We start from the raw sequence: 21,610 nt of genomic DNA on the forward strand, positions 1-21,610 counted from the left end.
TTATTTTATTGTTTGAAATTAATTTCATGATTCATCAAGTTTTCGCACACAATTTACTTAAAACTTAATATTAGAATAAACTTATTCATTCAAACTCATCTAATCAACAATACTAGAATAAATCTTACGCTATGTGTTAATACATTTCGCAATTTGTTAATAAACTTTATTCTTTTGTATGTTACAGGATCGGCTTGCTGTGACACCAAGGAGCTGCAATAGGGGAATCTCCAGTAAATCAAAAAACTGAACTGTAGTTAGCTTTAAATATCAAATTTGTAGATATCGAATTTATAGTTTCAAATTGTTTTGGCTTAATGCCAAAAAAGGAATAAAGTTAAGTAATTTATAAAGTGTTTAATTATTGATGAGAACTTGTATTTAAGACTTTATATATAGTAATAAAGGACAAGGTTATTAAGACTAATTCAAATATTACAAATTCTATATGCTATGTAATGCACTAATATAATACATTGACAACACAATGTAAATAAATAACATGATGTAAATAAATAACACAATGTAAATAAATAACAATGTAAATAAATAAAACAATGTAAATAAATAACACAATGTAAATAATAGAGATTTTGTAATAAAAAAGTAAAGTTTCAAAAATCAGTGAGACAGATCATTTTATACTTTGACCTTCATCGTAGGGGAGAGGCTGGCTTATGTAAAGGTTCAACTTTGCTTTTCATGGCTGCAGATATCAAAGGTGACAACAGGGCCCGCGCTCGCACACCTCGGGTGTCGCAGAGCAGCGACAGATACAAAAATTCTTAGCAATTATACCGATAGGCCAGCAAGACGTTGATAAATCGACATTATAAATGTAACATCTATCCTGTACTTCATCGGTGATATTGGCACTGACGAATCTTTTATAATGATTGCTATGTTCGCCGTGGGGAATTACGGAGGGCGTAAAAAAGATTCTAATTTTTTGGCTGATCATGAAAATATTAAGGAAATGATTGAAATCCAATATTGAATTATTTTTGTTTATATTTATGTCACATGATTAAAGAAACAAAAGTAAATTCAAAATATAAATAAATTATCCAAATTTACATGATTTTATGTCACAATGTAAAGATTATAGAAAGCACATGCAAAAGCATTTTATAATGCAGAAGCACAAAGTTTGAGCATTTTATTAGCGCAATTCCTTTCTCACAATTATAATATTAAAAATTTTATTAATTGCGAAGAAACGGTGCAACTTGTACTATTAAATTATCTCATTGTATTTTAAACATATTTATAACGAAAGATTAGATCGAAATTAATTACATTAATACACTAACGACAGAAGGCTAGAAGAAATGTAATAATAGAAGAATTATATTAATTGTATTTTGCGCTTTGTAATATTATTAGTTTCATAATAAATTATGATAGTCAAACTGTCCATAGTAAAGTTCCGTAATAAAATTCTTCTATAAAATAAAAGTGATAGAAAAATATTAATGTATTACATGTATAATCAAATTAATATTTAATAATCTCCCGTCGATAATGTATTAACACAAACTTTCATTTTCGTTATAGTATATACTATTTATCTAAAGAACCAACATAAAATATATTCACAATACGTAGACTGATTACAAAACATTTATAAATTTTAAAGCATATTTACATAATTTCATTCTCCTTTTTCAGGATAAAATATCCCTTAAATACACACCAACATATGCAATTTTCCCTTTATATAGATTTTGCTATTTTATATAGACATATTTTGATTTTTATATATAATTTAAAATTTTTATACGAAAGTAAAAAATGTCTCCCCTCTTCACTGTAGGCAAATAACTTATAATCGAGCAATATTACGCACTTATAAAGATCTATATTGTTACATCTCGCTATTTAGGAAATCTTGTATTTGATTTTGTTACAATGGAGTAGCATAATAAAGTTTTAATTTACAATTATTAATATATATCATACTTAGAAAGTATCTCTCGGTAGAAACAGCATAAAATATCTTTCATAAGAACCTGTTTATCAAATCCTTATTAAGATCCCAATAAAATTTCCTACTGTAAACTTACTGGTCTATGCTTTTTAATAATTTCCATCAAATACTTGTAAAGCAAAATTCAAATTCATTACTTGTCATATTTTAGCAATTTCTTGCAAAGGCAGAATAATTTTATGAAATATGCCTCTTCTGTTCATGTGCTGTTACAATGTCACAATTGAATATGATTTTATATGTATAATGGATTGTACGACGTTAGCTAACTTTTTAAGAAACGTCTTCCCTAAACATGAAAGCATGTATCAATGTCATTCATAGTGATACATAAACACTATTTTTTTATTGCACTATTGCGTGCATAGTATAGAAATATTATAATTAGTATTGTGCGATAGAATTACATTTTGTTTACTCTTATCGAGAACAAATCGTGAGCATTAATAAATCTCCTTTTCAATTTGTTAATTCGTTCATTGAACAATTCATTCATCGAATACTTCCAAGCGAAAACCACTCAATTGTTTCGGTTGTTAAATCGATACGTCCAAGAGGTAAGCGTATTCCACCAAGAAATTCATTTTCTTGTAATGTGTCATGATTCCATATTGTAGCTTCCAGAGTTCTCTCTTTAATCACGTCTAGAGCCATTCTATATTCCAACTGTGATGAACATATACATATTATACATCCAAGAATTTTAACTTAACCAAAAAGAAACAGCAGCTACTGATTTATTTATTTAAATTCATTACCATTTCCATAAACGAAGGATGACAATTTTTCTTTACAACTTTTGTTTTCCGCTTTGTCTTTTTTGTAGGATCAGGTTTAAGGTAAACTTTAACATATGTATTTGGTTCCTGACAATTTGCTACTTTGGGTAACCCTCTTGCATGATAGACCATCACATAAAATGCTCCACGTGTATAGTGAAGAGACATCTTAATTTGTCCGTTCTGTACATTATCTCTTACACGTTTTTCAGCCCACCAATTGCCAACTAATAAAAGAAGATGATAATAACATTTATGATATCTTCAAATATTAGATAGCCACATTGTGAAAAAAAGTGTATACCTTTTACTTTACGTAAATGAATATCTGCATTTTGTTGATCTCTCAACAAAGGATGAAAGAAAGTGTATACTAAATCACTTTGAGAAATTTCTGGTGCCATCTTGAATAAACTTACAAGGAATTTCTCAATATCCGCTCGTCGTTTATCAGCAACTTGCTTTATGTTAGATCTTCCAACACTTATACCACTTGGTAAGCTATGTAAAATAAATATCTATTTACATTAATCATATAATGCTATTTTTATATTTTACAAATAAACTGTATCAATTTTTCATGAATTATGACTAATTACAATTACTCACGAAGATAAAGTAACATCTAAATTATTCTTGTAAATTTGGCTTCAAAGGAACTTTTTTTATATCAAAGATACTAATCTGATTAGATAATACGAAATATAAGATAACACAAAATTCTGATAACATATTATAAAAATCTATCAAACAATTCAAGTAGCAATAATAAAACGCATTATCATTTTATGTTTACACTTATTGAAGTTTGTACTATTGATTGTACATTTGTTTGAAGTATTTGAATATACATTTTATACTAAAAAGTAGGTATGTATTATTATCAAATTAAAAAATATATATACACATAAGATTTAATTCTGCATTGTTTTAGAAAAGAATATCAAATTAAAAATGGGTATTATTAAACGTTTCCGTGCTCAAGTATTGATACAAAAAGCTTCGTCTAGAAAATCGATTGCGCCCGAATTTTATCGAAGAATATCACAAACTGAATCACAATCGCAGAAAGACATAAATAACAATATAAATAACAAGAAAACTGTTAGCAATGATATTAAACAATTCAAGTCTTCATCCTAACAATAAAGAAATAAGATAAACTAATAAATGATTTGCATTGGATTCAATATGTCGAATAATCTAGACTATGAGATATAAAATGATGTAGATAAATTAAATTACTATATATGTATAATCTCTACAGACATGAATCACATATGATATTATATGAATTATTATTAATATATTGTTGTTGATTAACAACTGTAATATGTATTTTAATTTATACTATAAAAATCGTGTCATAACATAAAAGTGCAATAAAATATATTTTACTTACCTAGCAAGTTTTGCAAGAGGAAAGTGAATGCACAATTTTTGATAGAATTCACAAAATTCCTTATATGATCGGAATAAATAAGTAGGATCTGCATGACCTTTCCGTTGTATACGCAAGATATACATATAATATTTTTCAGGATCATATCGTTTTTGGTAGCCGTGCACTTGAACACTTGTTAACTGACCTTCCTGCTGCATTCTACAGTGAACATATAGACATCTTTTAAACATTCAATGTACTTTAAGAAATATAATTTTAAATTTTAAATTTACATTTAAGAGCAAATATTAAAAAGTATATTAACAAACTTACGTATATGTACGTGGTATAAAAGATAATAATGCTCCATCATTATGGTCGCCCGAAAATCTAAGTTGTGCTAAATTATGTAGAAAAAAGTTGAACTGTGTAAACCAACTTTTAAGTGAACTTTCTATCATTCGGGCAAATGTTGCAGCTGCTTCAGGATTTGTTTGCTCTGGAAGAAGAGCTTTTTGTACATAACTAACTGCATCCACAGTCACACCAGGAATGCCAGACGAAGTCATCTGTGAATTTGTATAATTATTCATTTTAGATTTGTTCACCAATTCTTTGATTTCAATGTCACTAAGCTTTTGTTGTATAACATGTGATTTATATAAATCAGTCATGTTATTTTTTTGAAGCAATAAATCATCCATTTTTAACACCTATGCTCTTGTCTGTTAAAATGATTTATGATACAATAACTTCTACGATATTTTTAAAGTTAATATTATAACCGTTTGTTATTAATATATTGTTCGTCGCTTGTTTGCTTTACGCATAAATGATTAAAACTGCTGCATTGTTCGATATTACGGAACCTCAGACGATAAACGCTAATTAACTACGCACTGTATATAGTTTAGCGTGATAGGCGGACCACTTTCTGATAAAACGCGTGGATAGGTCCTTCCGTTGCGGTTTTATTGTTGTCATAACACAGTAATGGTTTAAATTATAATACCAGAAAAAAGTTCAAACTATTTTTTTTGCCTTTTTAATTCAATTTTGTAAACAAGTTAGGTCTTTTATAGTAAACGAATAGACTACTGTTTAATAATATTTCGATATAAATTTTTAAATTGTAATGACACAAAATCCTTAACATATACAATATAACAGGAATAGACGTACCAATCCAAAAAGATGAAGAATTAGATTTCCATGCTTCCGCACTACATTAAATGCTTGACAACACAAATCCACGAAATGATGGAACTTAGCTGATGGCTTATCTCCACCATTTATAACATAAGCCATATCAGATGTCAATACAAATGGTGTCCTATCCCTAATTAAAAACATGAAAGATTATAATTTACTTTTATAAGTAGTGAATATATATAAATAAGGATACATTTACCTTTTAAAATTTCCAAACATTTGAGCATCACCTAAGAATTTCCCAAAATCAATATGAAACAGGTGACCTGATGTTTTTAACATAATATTGTCGTTATGTCTATCACAAATTCCTAAGATATAGGTAGCAACACTATAACCCGCACAAGATGCAGTAAAGTTTTCTACTGCTCGTTCATACTCCAACTCTGAAGGATTATGTTTTGCCAACCATTCGGCAATAGGTCGATCTTTAAATGATCCAGTTAGGCCAAACTCAACCTGTATTTTTCTCAACGTCTCTGCATTTGTAACCATTTCTATCATCCCACGTTTGTATCCAGTAGGTACGCAAGCAAATGTTACCATTTTAAGATCAAGACCTTCTTTTAACCAAAGTTTATCCATTATGCGCATCATTTGAAGAGTTAACATATCTTGTTGTAAATCATCTCCAACCTTCAAGATTATTTTAGTATAGAATAAATCATAATAAATTATAGCAGTAGGTATTTGTTAATTAAACATACTTTAAAAATCGCTGGACAAATTACATCATCACAGCTAATAAAGTTGATTTTCAATGGAAGTGTAAATGATGGAAAGTATGAGCAGCTTTGTACATTTATACCAAATACTTGTTTACTAGGAGACAACGGTAAACAGGTGCCATCATCTTCCATTAATTGACAATGTATATTTTGTAAACCAATTTTGAGCGCATCTAGTCGTAATGATTCTTTCGTTTGCTTAATATTTTCCGCTACTTCATATAAATTCTACAATATTATGAGTTACACCGTTAACATTTAGTAATTTATACAAAAATATACGTTAAAGAAAGAAGGAGAGGAAATATTTTACTTTAACGAGTAATTGTTGCGTAAGAAAACTATTTCTTAGTGCATCCCCAATGACGGCTAATAACGCTCGTAACATCAATTGTAACCTTCTATGATAACGTGCTGAACTAATATTTTTATCATCCTCTGGTGTAGTTTCAGCAGAATTCTGAAAATAGAGTACACTAAATATACTTGTTTAACTTTCTAAAGTAAAAGAAAATTATTCCAATCTGAATTACTTGAGGACTTTGCCCTGGTAACGCTTGCGTTAGTAACCAATAGATGTGATGAGCTACCCGCGGAGAAAGTAAAGCTCGTTCTAATAAAAACTTTGTAAGAGGGGACGTTTCATATGTTTCGTGCTTTAACGCTTGTAATAATTGAGGTAAGTAATCTACAAGTTCATCATTACTCAGTTCTCGAATCCATCCAACTGCCATTTCTCTAACTTTCATATCTGGAAAACTATAAAGTATCTTTGATTAGTTGTACAATTATCAACAATCTCACATACATATACATATATATATTTAGAACATTGGAACATATATATTTAAAACATTAAAATATATATATATATACCAAGGTAACAATAATTGCAGAGCTTGGACAGGAGGTAAAGGATTCCAAATTCTAAGAGATGCATGAAGATCAGGCAAACATGCCCAATCCCAACTATGTGCAGCTAAAAGTACTTTAGGTAAAGCTTCAGGTCTATTGTGCAAATAATGTCGTTTTTCCCATAAAATTTCTCTTTCTTCAACAAGTGGTCTATTAAAAAATTAATTAATTAATAGATATCAATAGTTTATTATTAATATTTGTAATTCAAAAATATATTTATACCTTGAAAATGTAGTTTGCTGTGTGATATCTATTAACAATTCTTGTGTGTTCTGATCCAATGAATTAAAATCAAGCGATTCTACATCATAATCACGTAATTCTGTAGGAAATAATACTCTGCCACCATAATCAGGTAATTCTACACCAATAATAGCATGCGTATCTCCATGAGGATGAATCCCAGCTGCTGGGGCAGGGCCTAATCTTTTATCAGCAATTGCTGGCCAAAGTGACAAGAAAAAGCTTCCTTGACTCATAACTCTGTAAGTAAAAATATAAAAAAAACATATAGTAAAATACTTTCTCACTTTAATAGATGTAATCAATTACCCTTCATAATCGAAAAATTGTATAGCTCCCCATCCCAATTCTTCTTTTTGCATGGTATTTTCTGCTGATGAATTAGATTCATGATCAGTAGGTTGCAATGTACGGCCATATAAAACTAACACTAATCTTGCTTCTCTTGGTACTTGACATACGCTTATCCCACGAAATTCTAGCCTTAGTATAGTAATAGTTAATTTTATTATTAATAGTAATAGAAGTAATAAAATAATAGTAATATTTCTCATCAATTAAAAGTAACAGTAATGTTATTTAATAGTAGCTTTCAATATTATTACCATGAATTAAATAAAATTCTTGGATGAAAATTAGAACTGACTGCCATAGGTTCAGATAAAACTGGATTTCCAACAGGTCTTGTTCCATGAAATATTTGAGTTGCGATGATATAATCATCATGTTTCCATGATCCTGGCAGTCTATGTAATGCTCCAACACGAACTAGGATGGTATCTAATACCTCAGACGATATTAATGTATCTATTATACAAAAATATAATAAAATTAATCATTTCTATAATTCATTATCTGTCAAAATGAAATTTTATAATTCTAATGTTCTTACTTGTTGGAACTTCTCCCCTGCTATTTAATTCAAAATCGACCCTAAATGCATGACAGTAAGTTTCTACAAGATCTTGAATTGCATCACGAATTTTTCGACAATGAGATGCAATAACATCTGGAAATTTTGTTCTTAATGTCACTACGGAATAATCACCATCTTCATGCAGAATTTCTGGTTTCTTGCACTCTATATTTGTTGTATGAACTTGAGGTAAAAATTGACAACATGCATTTACGAAATTATCAACAGCTTCGGTAATTTCAAATGTCTCTATGTTTCCCATTAACGCACATACTGCTTTTACCGCTTGCACAACACTACGGGGTTGCAATTGTGGTAAAAGACTGGAACCATGATTAGTAGTTGCTAAATGTATGGCAGCAGTTTCCACACGTTCCATTTCTTTTTCTACAGTTTCTACAATTTTTTATATGAAAATGCGTAACTATTATTTAAATATTTCACATTTTTTTGTATAATAATAATTTCATAAAAATTATTTTTTGTTTTCATACCTAATAAAATAAGAAGTGTATCGTACGAAATAGGTTGTACTGGTTCATTTGGAAGAATATCTTCTAACTTGAGACATTGATCACGATTATCATCTTGAAGCTTTAAACAAAATTGTATACGTATAACATTAATTATTAATTAAAATATCCTTACATTCAAAAAAATACTTACTGTTCGTGTTATAGACCGTTTTATTTGCGCTTTAGTTAGGATAGCTAATTCAATATCTTTTTCTAATTTGATACATTGATGTATATATTCGTACTGAGCTAAAGTTGTATTAGATGCAAAATATTCTGCTAAACCCCATACTCTCAGACAATATTTCTCTATATTTACTATATCTTCATCTTCTAAGGAACAAGCGACATTAAGAATAACATGCTCAACACTACAATTTACTGAAAAAAGATGTGTTTTATATGTTAAATTGTTGAAATTTATTTCATAAATTTTTTATTATAAATTCTATGTGTGTAAATTTACCATCGCATGTAAAAGAAATGGACGGAGTATTTTCGTCAGAATCCATTAACTGTGGATGTACAACTAATTTTATACTTGTGCCTTCAGGATATAAACTTTCCATCATTGGACTGATTACATGTCCAATGTTTGTACTGGGATCATTGAACGGAAATTCACCTGAACATATTTTGTCAATTAATATACATGTATTGTAAATTCTATGAAAATACTAAATTGTTTACTTATACTTTACTAACTTCGAACAGATTTGATCATGTCATAGAAAGCTCTAAGATCGCAATCATGAAGTGATGGTCTAGTTTTTCTCACTGTTACATTTTCATACAAGCGTGTTTGTCGTTTCTGTGATATAAACGATGAAGATAATTAAAACTTTAGTTATTAATTATTTATTTAAGTAATTAAACATTTAGAATATTTACTCTTCTATCTAAGGAAGTCCTTCTTCTTTCAATAGTATTCCAAGCTGATGAATTTCTAGGAGGTAGTGGTGGTGGTGCAGCTGGAGATACTGCTGGAGATTTAGCAGACTTTTCCACAGCAACATATACTGGATCTGAATTAACACTTTCATTTGTGCTATACATGTAATCAAAAGGATCGAATGGATCATACACTGATCCACTCACTTGCGATTGTATTTCTGCTTAAACACATCATACTATTATTATTAAATATTTATACAATTATTTTATTTTTTTTATAAATTTTAACAAAATATTACCATCTTTATGTCCCTGTGTGCTATCATTCTGATCTTCAATCTTAACAAGTAATGGATCAAATGCTTCTAGTACACTAACCCGAACATTTGTTTTATCATCTACTTGATCAAAAGAACTCAAATCTATAAGATTATTATTTGGCTTCTTCTCTATCACTTTTAATACATTCAGCTGTTCGTCATCCATACAAAATGTAGGTTTTTGGACACCACATATAGAAGGAGTAATACTTGGTCTATAATTCATAGGTAGTGGAGGTATCTGTAAAAAATTATCAATATTTATTCTTAAAAAAATGATGAATATTATTGAATGTTTGTCTTTTAAAAAATTACTTTAAAAAAGAGTTACAGATAAACTTAAAACTAATATTTTTATACCCGACATTATTAAATTGATAGTTGAAGATATTAAACTGAATGTAAGATTTATACATAATATATACCTGAGAATGAGTAAGAAAAAAATTTTTTAAATCATTAAGATTCCATGCAGGCTGCAAGAATCATTAACAAAATTATCGTTACAACAAAAAAAAAAAACATATTCCACATTAACCACTGAATACTGATGAAGATATGATATTTACCTGTGGCGTTATATCAGGTACATTACTGTTAATACTACTAGATCTTGACATAACAGGACTAATTTTTGGGGTTCCTGGTGTACAAGGCGCAGTGGAAGATCTAGGCCCTGGAGAAAGTGATTGATATCGGAAGTCTCGAGAATGATAACCTGCAGAACTAGTGCTACGTGACACTCTCCCTTGTTTTTTCAATAATGAGGGATGAGTTTCCCATCTTGGCTCTACAGTCGCTTTTCTGCTATGGAAAAGTAATTATTAATTAATAACTATTAACTAATAATTCTCCAATGTTTTTATAAAATTTATAATTTGTCAGAGTGATTAATTGTATTCTTACGAAGGTGGAGGTGGAGGTGAACAATAATCATTTAAATTATCTTGCTTCACTGGACTTGTAAATGTAATCAAATCAACAGTATGTTCTTGACTTGTGGTGGCTGTTGTTGAATTTCTTCTAGATGGAACTGGTGGCGGTGCTAATATCACAGCATTTCTAGATTGATTAGTATTACAGGAACCAGGCCTTGGTCTACTTCTACACTGAAATCTATATAATTTTTGTTATTATAAATTCATTCTAATTTGTGCAATAAATATATGATAAAATAAAAATGATACAAATTTCATTTACTTTTCGGTTTGTTGTGTGTTATCTCTTTCTGATGAACTACTATGTACAGTGCTGTTTCCATCACTCTGTGGAACACATTGTTGCTGAATATTATTAAAATCTGATCGTTGCTTTTGTAACTTAAATTTTTCTAGTGCCAGACTCTCCAAACTCATTGCCTGAGCAAGTTCTAAATCCTCTTGGAATTGACGTTCATAATCAATCATCGCAGATCTTTGAGTACTTGTATTTCTACTGTAGTGTGACATCTAAAATTAAATTAAAAGCTTGTTACCACATTAAAGAAAGACGGAAGTGTAAAGAAAATTAATATATATATATGTACGAATATTCAAGATGTAAATATGACAAACTAGTATGAATAAGCTACTAATAATATAAACACAATACGTATATTTTAAATACACTTTAACCTATACCTGAAGTGCATTCACGTAAGTATTTTCATACATTGTTAACGAAATTAAATTAAATAATAACATTAATTTATTAATACAATAACATAGTTTTATGTTATTATTATATATCTTACTAATTTACACATATATATCTTAATAACGTAGTTCTATGTATTAAAATTATGTGATGAAGAAGATAAAAAAAGTATATCAAAAAGAAATTTCTCAACATTGGGTGTAATCATGTATCACATGAATTAATAAAAGTGAAAGAAACATATTGTTGGTATAGACCTTATCATTTAAAGGGCTGCATTATCAATTTAAAGTTCCAGGAATATTATGCGTCTAGGTAAACAGATTTACGGCTCACCCTAGCATTATTTTCAGCGAAGTGTCTCGCTGTTGAAAAATCTTCAAGCAAAAGACCAATACAGTCTGAGAAAAAGCACTGTCACCTAATCAAGGAAATGACATTTTCAATCGTATAATTAGCTGTCGTGTACAAACAACCTACTGTACTAACTGTACACACGTAGATACTATGTGTACACAAATCGAAAAGTGCACTGACTTGAAGCTGCTGCCACGGATAGACAACGTACTGGTAGAGTAGAAGTAGAAGACACAATAAGTGTATCGTATGTACATACAATAAATGTATCGTATATACGTGCACGATACGTCTTACAATCAATACAACGATACGATGTAACGAAAGACTGGTTATGGTGCGGATGTAATTGAAAGTGGTGACGGTATACAGTTAGGTTACATTAACTCTTTCCGGTGTATCGACTATTTGGATGGTTAATCTATTTAACCTGAACAGCGAACCTTATTTGATTAAAGCTGATTTATACATGGAACGCGTAGGATTGTTTACAGTTAGGAGTATCTATCTATCTATCTATCTATCTATCTATCTATCTATCTATCTATCTATCTATCTATATATATATATATATATATATATATATAAGTTGTGTTAATAATATGTATAGCTCTATATGTGAACCTTCTTATGCGAAAGATTATGTCCGTTAATTTTATTCTTTTTTTATACAAGATGTCTAGTTGTGGTATAATAGAGAACAGGATAATTTTGTGGGGAAAAATAAACCGAAAATATGGAATAACATTTTTTCATATGGTGCTCTATTTTCAAGAAAATAAAAATTGAAAATTTGTCAAATTGTGTCAAGTAGTGTCGATACATCGGATCATGCATCCCGATTTTATGCATATATATTGTCAAGATCGGTCTTCATTTGTAATCGATCTGCTAAACGAAACATTTGATCTCTTTCGCATATCGGTTATTTATTATCTATAACAATAACACATACACAGATTCAGATATTTGTCGTGTATTAATACACGTATGATATTTATTATATTAATACATTATAATGTCTAATGGATAAAATGTTTACAAAAATATAAATGTTTCATTTGTGTAACAATATCATTTTCAAAAATAGTGCAATAACACTAACTATAAATACGACCCATTAAGAATGTACAAAGTGAATTATCCTGTTCATAATTACTAATAATTATAAATATATTACTGATGGTAACCTAAAACATCACTGAAAATTAACTATTGTAGAAAGTAACACTAATAATTTTTAATAAATATTCATGAAATATAAGAATAAAAAAAAAATAAAATATAAAAAGCGAGATTAAAATTGTTCTACTGGCCGCATTAATACTAAGGTAGTTAATAATATTGATAATTTCTTTGAGGTATTTTAAGTACACAACAGACATTGGTGGTGTTCTTTTTTAAATTTTGCAAGTTTAAGAGTATTGTATGATTTTAAGCCAGAATCCTTTTTCGCTAGTTGTCACGAGACTTCGTCTACTAAATTTTATCGGCGTTATTGTTCTCTCGCATGTTTCCACTCTGTGCTTTCTGAGAAACGAAATTATCCCCACTTTAATTTGTAGCAATGCGAACCGCATACCTGAAACAAATGAAGTGCCGTTAATATAACGATGTAATCTTTCTGACGTCATTTGATATAGTGTACTTTAGGTTATTCATCACTAATGATTTGTTACAAGTTGTGATCTATACTAGATCGCAATAAATCATGTTAGTACCTCACTGTAATATGCTACCATATTGCGTGATAAATGCAAAATTAATGTATAATTTATATAATTGATAATAATGACTTAAACGAGTTGACAAACAGCAAAAAATGCATTTAAATTTTAAATTTCTTGTTGATAAGTAAAGATACCTTTTTAAATGGAATTTTGTGATAGTTCTTTTTTATTGCTTTTCATATTTAAATTTACACAGTGGACAATTTTTCATCTTAAAATATTTGTAGTCTATGATGTTCACTATCTCAAAAATAATTTTTTAAAAATATTATTTATACATTTTTGAACATTTCAGCTTATTTTTAAACAGTAAAGTTAAATGAAATATAATATTTAATATACCTATGCAATTTCGAGGTCCCTCGCCAAATGGAAGATACGTATAAGGGTGTCTGGTTCGTTTATTTTCTTCTGTGAATCTTTCGGGATCAAATGTTGCTGGATCCGGGTAATAATCTGGATCATGGTGAAATCCATAAATCGGTATGATCACCCGCATGCCTACTGGTAATTCAACCTTACTTCCTGGTATTTGGTATTGGTGCTCGCATCTTCGGGATAGCATTGAAGCTGGAGGATATTTCCGTAGCGTTTCTGAGAAGAATTTAGTAGATTACACTATGTTTTCAGTAATATTACATTAAAAGTTTAGATGAATTTTGGACATAAATAATCATTTAATAATGAAATTCTATTATAATAATAATTCTATAATAAAATAGTTTGTTGTCCAGCATTTGTTTCCTAGTTTATTATAATAAATTGCAGTATTACACCTATAACTTTGATATTCCGTAATTAACAAAAATCCTTGAAGGAAAAGTAATTTTTTCTTTAATATTTCTTATTTCAATTGGTTCTTTTAGCTCCTAATTTTAAAAACTTTTTTCATTTGTTCAGTTAAATCAAGATCCTGCTCAATTTAAGCACGAAACTCTTACTATTGAAATAACGTGTATGACGAAAACAATTGCTTTTCGCGTGGAGGTGTTAAGTAAACAAGGCCAACTTCGTCTCTTTTTAAATCGTTCTATTTATATCTCACTGTGGGTGGAATAAGAACTTAATCAATGACACAGTGCAATTGAAGGTCATAGTAAAACACAAAAAGATTACGATCATGAGGATGAAGACATGCATACATAAACACTTATATGGAATATCAAATCTGAATAAAATCTGAAATCTGTTATAAAGATCTATTGCCTATTTTATCACCTAAATTTTCTGATCTTAACAAATTTTGTACGCTAAGTCATTGGTAGTTATAACAAGGATAATTGTAATAAAACTTATAACATACTTATAATTGTTATGCTTTGTACTAGTAATATTTTATAAAGTAACTTTGATAAAATAATTAATTAATTTTGTTAAAAGATCGAGAAATTGTTGAAATTCTAGTAATATCTCGAGATAGATATTTTCGAACTTTCCAAAGAGATACGTAACTTGAAGAAATCGTGAAACTAACGATGACAAGCAACATACTATATCAACACAGCAAATAATAGGAATAATCATTACAAGAATATCTTATGACACATTTCAAGGTATGCAATTTACGTGCAATCAGGTCAAAGAAAATGCATTTATACCTGCAATAACCATATCAAGATACTTCATGTCTTGGATAGCATCGTAAGACAGTTTGCCATTTCTGCTGTCAATGGCGTCTTGTATGTCGCGTCTCGTTTTTTCCTGAATTTCTGTATTTAACGCCAACTCGTGAAGACAGAAAGCTATGGTGTTCGAGGACGTTTCATAACCGGCAGCGAAAAACACAAACGCTTGCGCTGCAATGCTGTTCTCGTCCAATTCTATAAATAACGATACTATACATGATAAAGCATGTGGACAAAAAATTTCTTTATCGGTCACCAGTTTGATAAACTTTCAATATGAACACTCCTAATCGTAAGAAGAAAGCTATTCTGTAATTTTTGATCGCTAATTGTGAATCGTGAATCGGCATAATTATGAATTAGATTATTATGAAACGACGTATTTTGGAATATTTATGGAAAGGTATGTATAGGGAAAATATAATTTTAGACATTTTTAAAGTAAATAAAAAATAAATAAGAAATTAACAAAGTAATTTTGGATTGCTTTCCAAATATAAAATCTTCTAATTATTTTAGACAATACTAATTTTGTTAGAAAATTAATAAATAAGCTATTGATATACGTAACATTGTGATGTAACCAACGTTAACTGTGAATTCTAATTACGACTTGATAAAGCTTCTCTTATACGTAGTTAATAAAACGTTTCATTAAAGGAGCTGCTACATTTCACTGACATTACGTGAATCTTGCAGCGGCTATATGAATAAAGCATTTACTGTCAATCTTATCCTGATTAATTTGTTACAAAATGGTATCGTTTGTGGTTAGTCATTACAAGTACTGGAAGTGTACAGCAAATAGTTCACTTATTGACTGAAGGAGACTTATCAATTATATAACTCTCTTCCTTCATTGATACAATTAAGTTATTCAGAACCGATAGAAGGCAATATAGAGCAAACGCTAACAGCAGCGAATACATTACATTTATCGATATTTCTTTATATAGTGTCAAGTTCATTTACACAAAAAATATTAACTGATATAACAACTTTCTAATAACAAGTATAGTTGTACAAAAAACGTGCAAGTAACTTGGCATTGGTCTGCCAAAAAAATGTGTGTCGCAGTGAAACGGTGCAGCAGTATCAAGCACATACCAGACCACATGTTAAGGCGAACGACAACATTTCTCTCGTAAAGCGTACGATTTATCTTCGTATAAAGTAATCTATATAAACGATAGGAGCAAGCCGATACACCCATACGACAGTTTATTCTGTTGCTACTTGCTACGATTTCGCAAGAGTTTTTGTGTTTTTCGTTTTCGAATTCTACCTATTGGGCTGTGAATGTTTATGCAAATGTGCATTTTTATGAACGTAATTGAGGAAATGCGTATTCCGTGAATTTTATCAGCTTTCTACGTTATTTCATTTTCTATATTTATGTTGTACTTCTAAACATTGTGTTTATCTAATTTTCTATACTATTCATTTATTTCCCATAAATACATAAACATCCACAACTTAAACACCACTAATCTCCATATTTATCAACATACCTATCTCTTCAGTAATTTTCTCATCTTCGTCATTGCAAACTTGTCCACTTCCACACTCATCCAATGTTCCTTTGTTTTTCAATTCAATTAACAGGTCCATAAAGTCGTGTCTCTTAATACCATGTTCCTCTCGTTCGTTAATCATCTGCGACACTACATTCTTGAAAAATTTGCTTACCTCAGGATCTATCACTTGAACATCCAAAAATTTGTACAATTTTGGCATGGCTGTCCTGAGCATTCTCCAGAGGGTAGCTGTGTAACTTGGTTTCGAGAGTTTCTTAGCAGCCCTGTGAAACTCGGATTCCTCATCGGTGAGAGCATTTATTTGTATGCCAAAAGCACAGCTGCCAATGACGTCTATCGTAAATTTCGCCGCTAGCTCGCGAATCTCAAATGGACGATGGGTCTCGGAGGACGCGTCGATTAATTTTTGAAACTCCTCGCCGCACTCGGCCAGCAGGTAGAACATTCTTTTCAATTTGCCGGATGAAAAGGCTGGGGTCAGTTTGGATCTCAGGCTCTTCCATCTTTTCCCTTCTAGGTTGAATAAGTGGGCGGATAACGAATCCTATGAGAAGATTATTCATTTAAATTAATTATAATTTATGTTTTTCTATTATGTATTTTTATGTATTATGTATTTTATGGTTATTTCAGATCTATTCTAATATTCTGCGTATATCTTGTTACAACGTACGTCGATCTTTAATTTTGCATTTTTTACAAATAATTTATATCAATAATAAGATCCTAATTTATTTTGTATTGTTATCGTTAAATATAACTAAATTTTCAATTTTGAATTCATTCAAGTTTTCTATTAACCTTAGCAGAACGAAATTTGTTCTCATATTTAAAATACTTATCATGGTTAGAACCCGTTATGGGCACGACCAATTTACATAACAAAACATTTTCCTTTTACCTGTGAGTTTACCGGTATTCCACGGTTCGTGAAGCAAGCGAAGCTTTTCACGCAAATATCTTTCACGAGGTCTGGGTCCCGTAGGATCAGCACAGGCGACGTAACACGAAACGCTCCGAAATACCTCTCGTCTTTGAACCACTCGTACATATCTTTTATACCTTCTGGTAACGATTTTTGGAACAATAGCAACGACGCAAAATTTCCAAATAATACTATAGGTTTTCGGAAAGGGACGCCACGGTTCTTCCAAAAATCGAATGACGACGTAAAAAAACAATATACAATACCTAGCAGTAATCCTAGTAATAGAAATTGCTCCAAAATATTCCACATTTTGAATTCGCTACAGAGTTTTTTTCGAAATACAAATATAAAATTATTTTTCCAAATCAATAACTATGACGCTCTTCTGTTCCTTCTTTATTTATAAAATTGAGCAATATATTTGCTACATGTCATCTCATAATTTTCGTTGTTTTTCTGCTTTTTAAATAAATTTTCGTACACCATATGTATATTCGAGATCAAACATTTAAATAGGTATAGCAATCTTTTACGAATGTATTATGTGTGTTATATTTTCATATTTTACGATCTTATTAGCATTGTAACGAAGTAGCTATGAGAAAGATGTTTCATATAACGCGTACAATATAATACATAGCAATTGTGTATGGCAAGTGTTCTGATACTTTTATGAACCGCGTTAAAAGATTCTTTCCTTTTTTGATTCAACAGTCGTATACATAATGCATTACGTCTGGAGCGGCGGATATCGGTTCAACGTTATCGTCGCGAGGTCAATAGTATAAAACAAAGGATTACTCGACGTTTGTCGCGGCAGTTCTCGAATTACGCAGTTCGATACTCCGATCGAATCCTTGGAGTTGTTTATAGAAGTACACTTGTCGACTGACTCACGAACGCAGTATTTGCACTCTCTTGTTTCTCCCAGTGAAATGTCAGTGATGAACGCTCGTTCAACTGTTCACTGTTCGCACGCGCAACTGACGTTTCGTGCGAGCACGTGATTATCAGGCTGCCGAATTCAACGTTCAAATGCTAAGCGAGCGTTAATTCGTTCCGTTTAACACCATTTCGAATATTAATATTGTTCCACTAATCGATTCTTGTAATTTTACTGCGTGTGCATTTTATCGACTTACACGTCGATTTTGAACGTCGAATCGAGATGTTATGCTTCTTATGATCACTGAAACAACGTACGTAATTTTAAAACTTCCTACAAGCTGCAATTGGTTATCACTTTGAATTAATTTCACACTTTTGTCTATTTCACGTATACAAAACAACGTTAGTTTTTAGGCGGGAAGAATGTAATCAACAACATAAATTCACAACAATTCACTATCGAAGTTTCGCAACTATAGACGATTGTAAGATGTATCGGATTTAATGAGGTTAAGGTATACTGCACAAGTTTGGGGACAACAAGAAGAATAGGAAAAGGAAGAAGAGTGAAAGAAAGGAAAGAAGAAGAGGGAAGGGGACGCCTATCGTTCTCACCGAAAGCTAACCTCCCACCGACTGGAAATCATGAACGTACGCATGCACGCATTTATAGAGACCTTGTGCTCCTGCTCCGGCTCGGGTTCGTATCCAAACTCATGTTCCGGTCGAGAGCCGCTCGTTTATCTTCAACAGCTTTTCGTTCCCTCTCTCTGCCACCCGGATAATTAGCCCCAAGATATATGCTCGTTTTTACGCACGAATTTCCGTTTAAAAATGATCGATATCATCTTAAGTTTGTATAGCTTCTGTTTGCGTGAGACTTTTTATTCATCACTATCGTTAACAAACCGAGGCTATTAATTACGATCTTTTAAAAACGCTGTATTATATTGCTGTCATAACGGTTAAAATTTTGATGTTATTATATGAGAAATTCTTATGGTTACATTACACGGTTATGATTCGTTAGTATCGTTGTTCTTTTAGAATTTGATTTTCTTGTAATTTTAACATCTTTATCTCAGAATTGGTGTTTAAGAGTGTTTTTAGTTGTTAAAAGTTTAGCGTTAGGTGATTTAGTATCAATTACCATAATAATATATACCAAATACCATAATATTGTATTATTTTGTTATTATTATTATTATTATTATTATTGTTGTTGTTGTTGTTATTATTATTATTATATGAAATGTAGTAATTTTGCATATTATACGTATTTTGTGCATTCTTGTATCTTCAACTCAATGAGTACTAATCAAGTCCTAGATAAACGTAAAAAATATAACAAGTTAATCAAATTATTTATTTTGTATTTTATATTTCATATTTTATACAGGGGAGATTATTAACTGTAACTCTTATTTTATCATTCGGATGTAAAATATGAAATAAAATGAAATAACTCAACGTTTTACTTTAATCTGTGACTCACATAATGATATCATATAAGGACGAACACGTAAAAATATGATACGAAGTGGCAAGAAATGCAACTAAAAGAGAAAGACTAATCCGCGAAAGCGTGAAGTCATGCGGAAATTTCAGAATGCGTTATATGCAGAGATAACGTAGTCTACTTCGTTTTGAACGCGTGTCTGTCGACAATCTGTAACAAATGAAAATAGATCTTACTTTTACTACGAGATTGTGATCTCTCCTTCCACTGCTTTTAGAATGAAAACAGATGGTTGAGCATGGGGGACCTGGTTCGACTCCTTCCTGCGTGCCTTTCTCTACCTTCTATCTCCTTATGATGTATGCGACTGGGTTACCAAGAAAAAAAAAAAGAAAAAATTAGAAGCAACGCGAATGAAAACTCGTTGCCACAATATGCAACCGATTCTTTCTTTCATTCGCAACTTGTTTCCTCGTGTTATTATTATTTATTAGATGAAATGATAGGTTTTGTTTAATACTGTAAATTAAGATTAGATTAGGTTTCTACATTATGCATAGATGTAATGCTCATGCGTGTATGTTTTATGAATAAGTTGTCGCTGGATGATATTTATAGAAAGAATGTTCCGATTTATGGAATGAATGTAAAGTAATTTGAAACTGAGTAAGTGTATTTCTGGTTTCTTATAAGTTAAAATTGGTTCTCTTTGGTATGTTTCATAAATCTGAAATTGAAATTTGCTCAATAATAAATTTAAAAGTATGACAAATTTTGCTCTACATGTAAACAGATAGAATCTATACCATTTCATGATTGATTACATCATAAAAATTATGGACTATGTACATAAGCTTAGCAAAGCTATCCTATCGTAGATATGTTTAATTTTTGCGCTCAATTTCATATATGATTCGTGTCATGTAAATAATACAGAACTCGTATTACGCAAGCATTATATAATTTTTTATTTTTTTCTAACTTCATATAAAGGTATTAATGAGTTTTGATTTTTATTTAACTTGTTGATTATACATGGTAAATGTTTATCAATAACTGTTAATATATTATACCCTTTTTTTACATTTTATACACTTCAAACAAGGTTATATAAGATTTACATAGGTTTGTCATCTTCTCTACAATCTCAATGCAAATGAGTTATAAAATAAATCTAGTGACGGCATATAATTCACAAGTTTTGCTGCAAATAATGAATACGATTTCGAAATTTGCAAGTCAATTTCATTGACTATACCTCGTTTGTATTTGTAAAAATGTGGGAAATGTCGGTAAGATATCGATAAAAGATATATATTACAGTCTAGTTTTCTACTATATCATATATAAGTAAGAAGATTCAAATTTTAATAGTGTTTTATCTATTTTCCGTGATGTGGCTATTCGTTTCAGTTCAAATTCTCAGAATTTTGTTACTAAAAAGTTTCAAAATAGTAGAATTTTCTATGTATTTTATTTCATACATGTATTTATTATGCTACTTTTTTTTGTCTGAAAAAATTTCTTGTTCTCTTTTACTCTGTATTTCAA

At 30.3% G+C, this 21,610-nt stretch overlaps 2 protein-coding genes across 11 annotated transcripts in view; both read right to left on the reverse strand.

Annotated features, from left to right (window-relative positions):
• Window positions 1-590: 590 nt before the first annotated feature.
• On the reverse strand, window positions 591-12,312 carry Pi3K68D (phosphatidylinositol-4-phosphate 3-kinase catalytic subunit Pi3K68D). Of its 6 annotated transcripts, none has more exons than XM_069109209.1 (27): window positions 12,072-12,312; window positions 11,871-11,955; window positions 11,100-11,347; window positions 10,806-11,015; window positions 10,469-10,706; window positions 10,325-10,375; window positions 9,879-10,140; window positions 9,577-9,797; window positions 9,391-9,496; window positions 9,152-9,310; window positions 8,837-9,066; window positions 8,665-8,764; window positions 8,147-8,566; window positions 7,860-8,061; window positions 7,564-7,737; window positions 7,234-7,494; window positions 6,970-7,158; window positions 6,627-6,852; window positions 6,407-6,553; window positions 6,073-6,321; window positions 5,565-6,001; window positions 5,336-5,492; window positions 4,487-4,722; window positions 4,172-4,372; window positions 3,074-3,270; window positions 2,749-2,996; window positions 591-2,656 (listed from the first exon to the last, which is right to left on the reverse strand). In XM_069109209.1, the coding sequence occupies exons 3-27, from the start codon at window positions 11,345-11,347 to the stop codon at window positions 2,483-2,485; spliced, it is 5,343 nt and encodes a 1,780-aa protein (XP_068965310.1). In that variant the 5' UTR covers window positions 11,871-11,955; window positions 12,072-12,312; the 3' UTR covers window positions 591-2,482. The 6 variants fall into 6 exon arrangements, with proteins under 6 accessions (XP_068965310.1, XP_068965309.1, XP_068965311.1 ...); XM_069109208.1 differs by having other exon boundaries at window positions 11,792-11,955; XM_069109210.1 differs by having other exon boundaries at window positions 10,469-10,703; window positions 11,871-12,312.
• Window positions 12,313-12,851: 539 nt separating this feature from the next.
• LOC138178523 (probable cytochrome P450 6a13) overlaps window positions 12,852-21,610 on the reverse strand; it is a 41,078-nt gene continuing 32,319 nt past the window's right edge. Inside the window, exons 1-6 of one of the 5 annotated variants that reach the window (XM_069110471.1) lie at window positions 19,216-19,710; window positions 17,686-18,901; window positions 16,758-17,328; window positions 15,220-15,441; window positions 13,964-14,215; window positions 12,852-13,473 (exon numbers count right to left, since the gene is read on the reverse strand). In XM_069110471.1, coding sequence (XP_068966572.1) covers window positions 13,307-13,473; window positions 13,964-14,215; window positions 15,220-15,441; window positions 16,758-17,328; window positions 17,686-18,021 — 1,548 coding nt within the window. In that variant the 5' untranslated portion in view covers window positions 18,022-18,901; window positions 19,216-19,710 and the 3' untranslated portion in view covers window positions 12,852-13,306. Of the gene's footprint in view, window positions 13,474-13,963; window positions 14,216-15,219; window positions 15,442-16,757; window positions 17,329-17,685; window positions 19,711-20,295; window positions 20,425-21,610 lie in introns of those variants that run through there. The other 4 variants (XM_069110474.1, XM_069110470.1, XM_069110473.1 and 1 more) reach the window with 4 other exon arrangements.

This window comes from Bombus flavifrons, chromosome 3 (genome assembly GCF_040668555.2).
Source record: "Bombus flavifrons isolate JBK064 chromosome 3, iyBomFlav1_principal, whole genome shotgun sequence".
In the NCBI taxonomy this organism is placed as follows: domain Eukaryota; kingdom Metazoa; phylum Arthropoda; class Insecta; order Hymenoptera; family Apidae; genus Bombus; species Bombus flavifrons.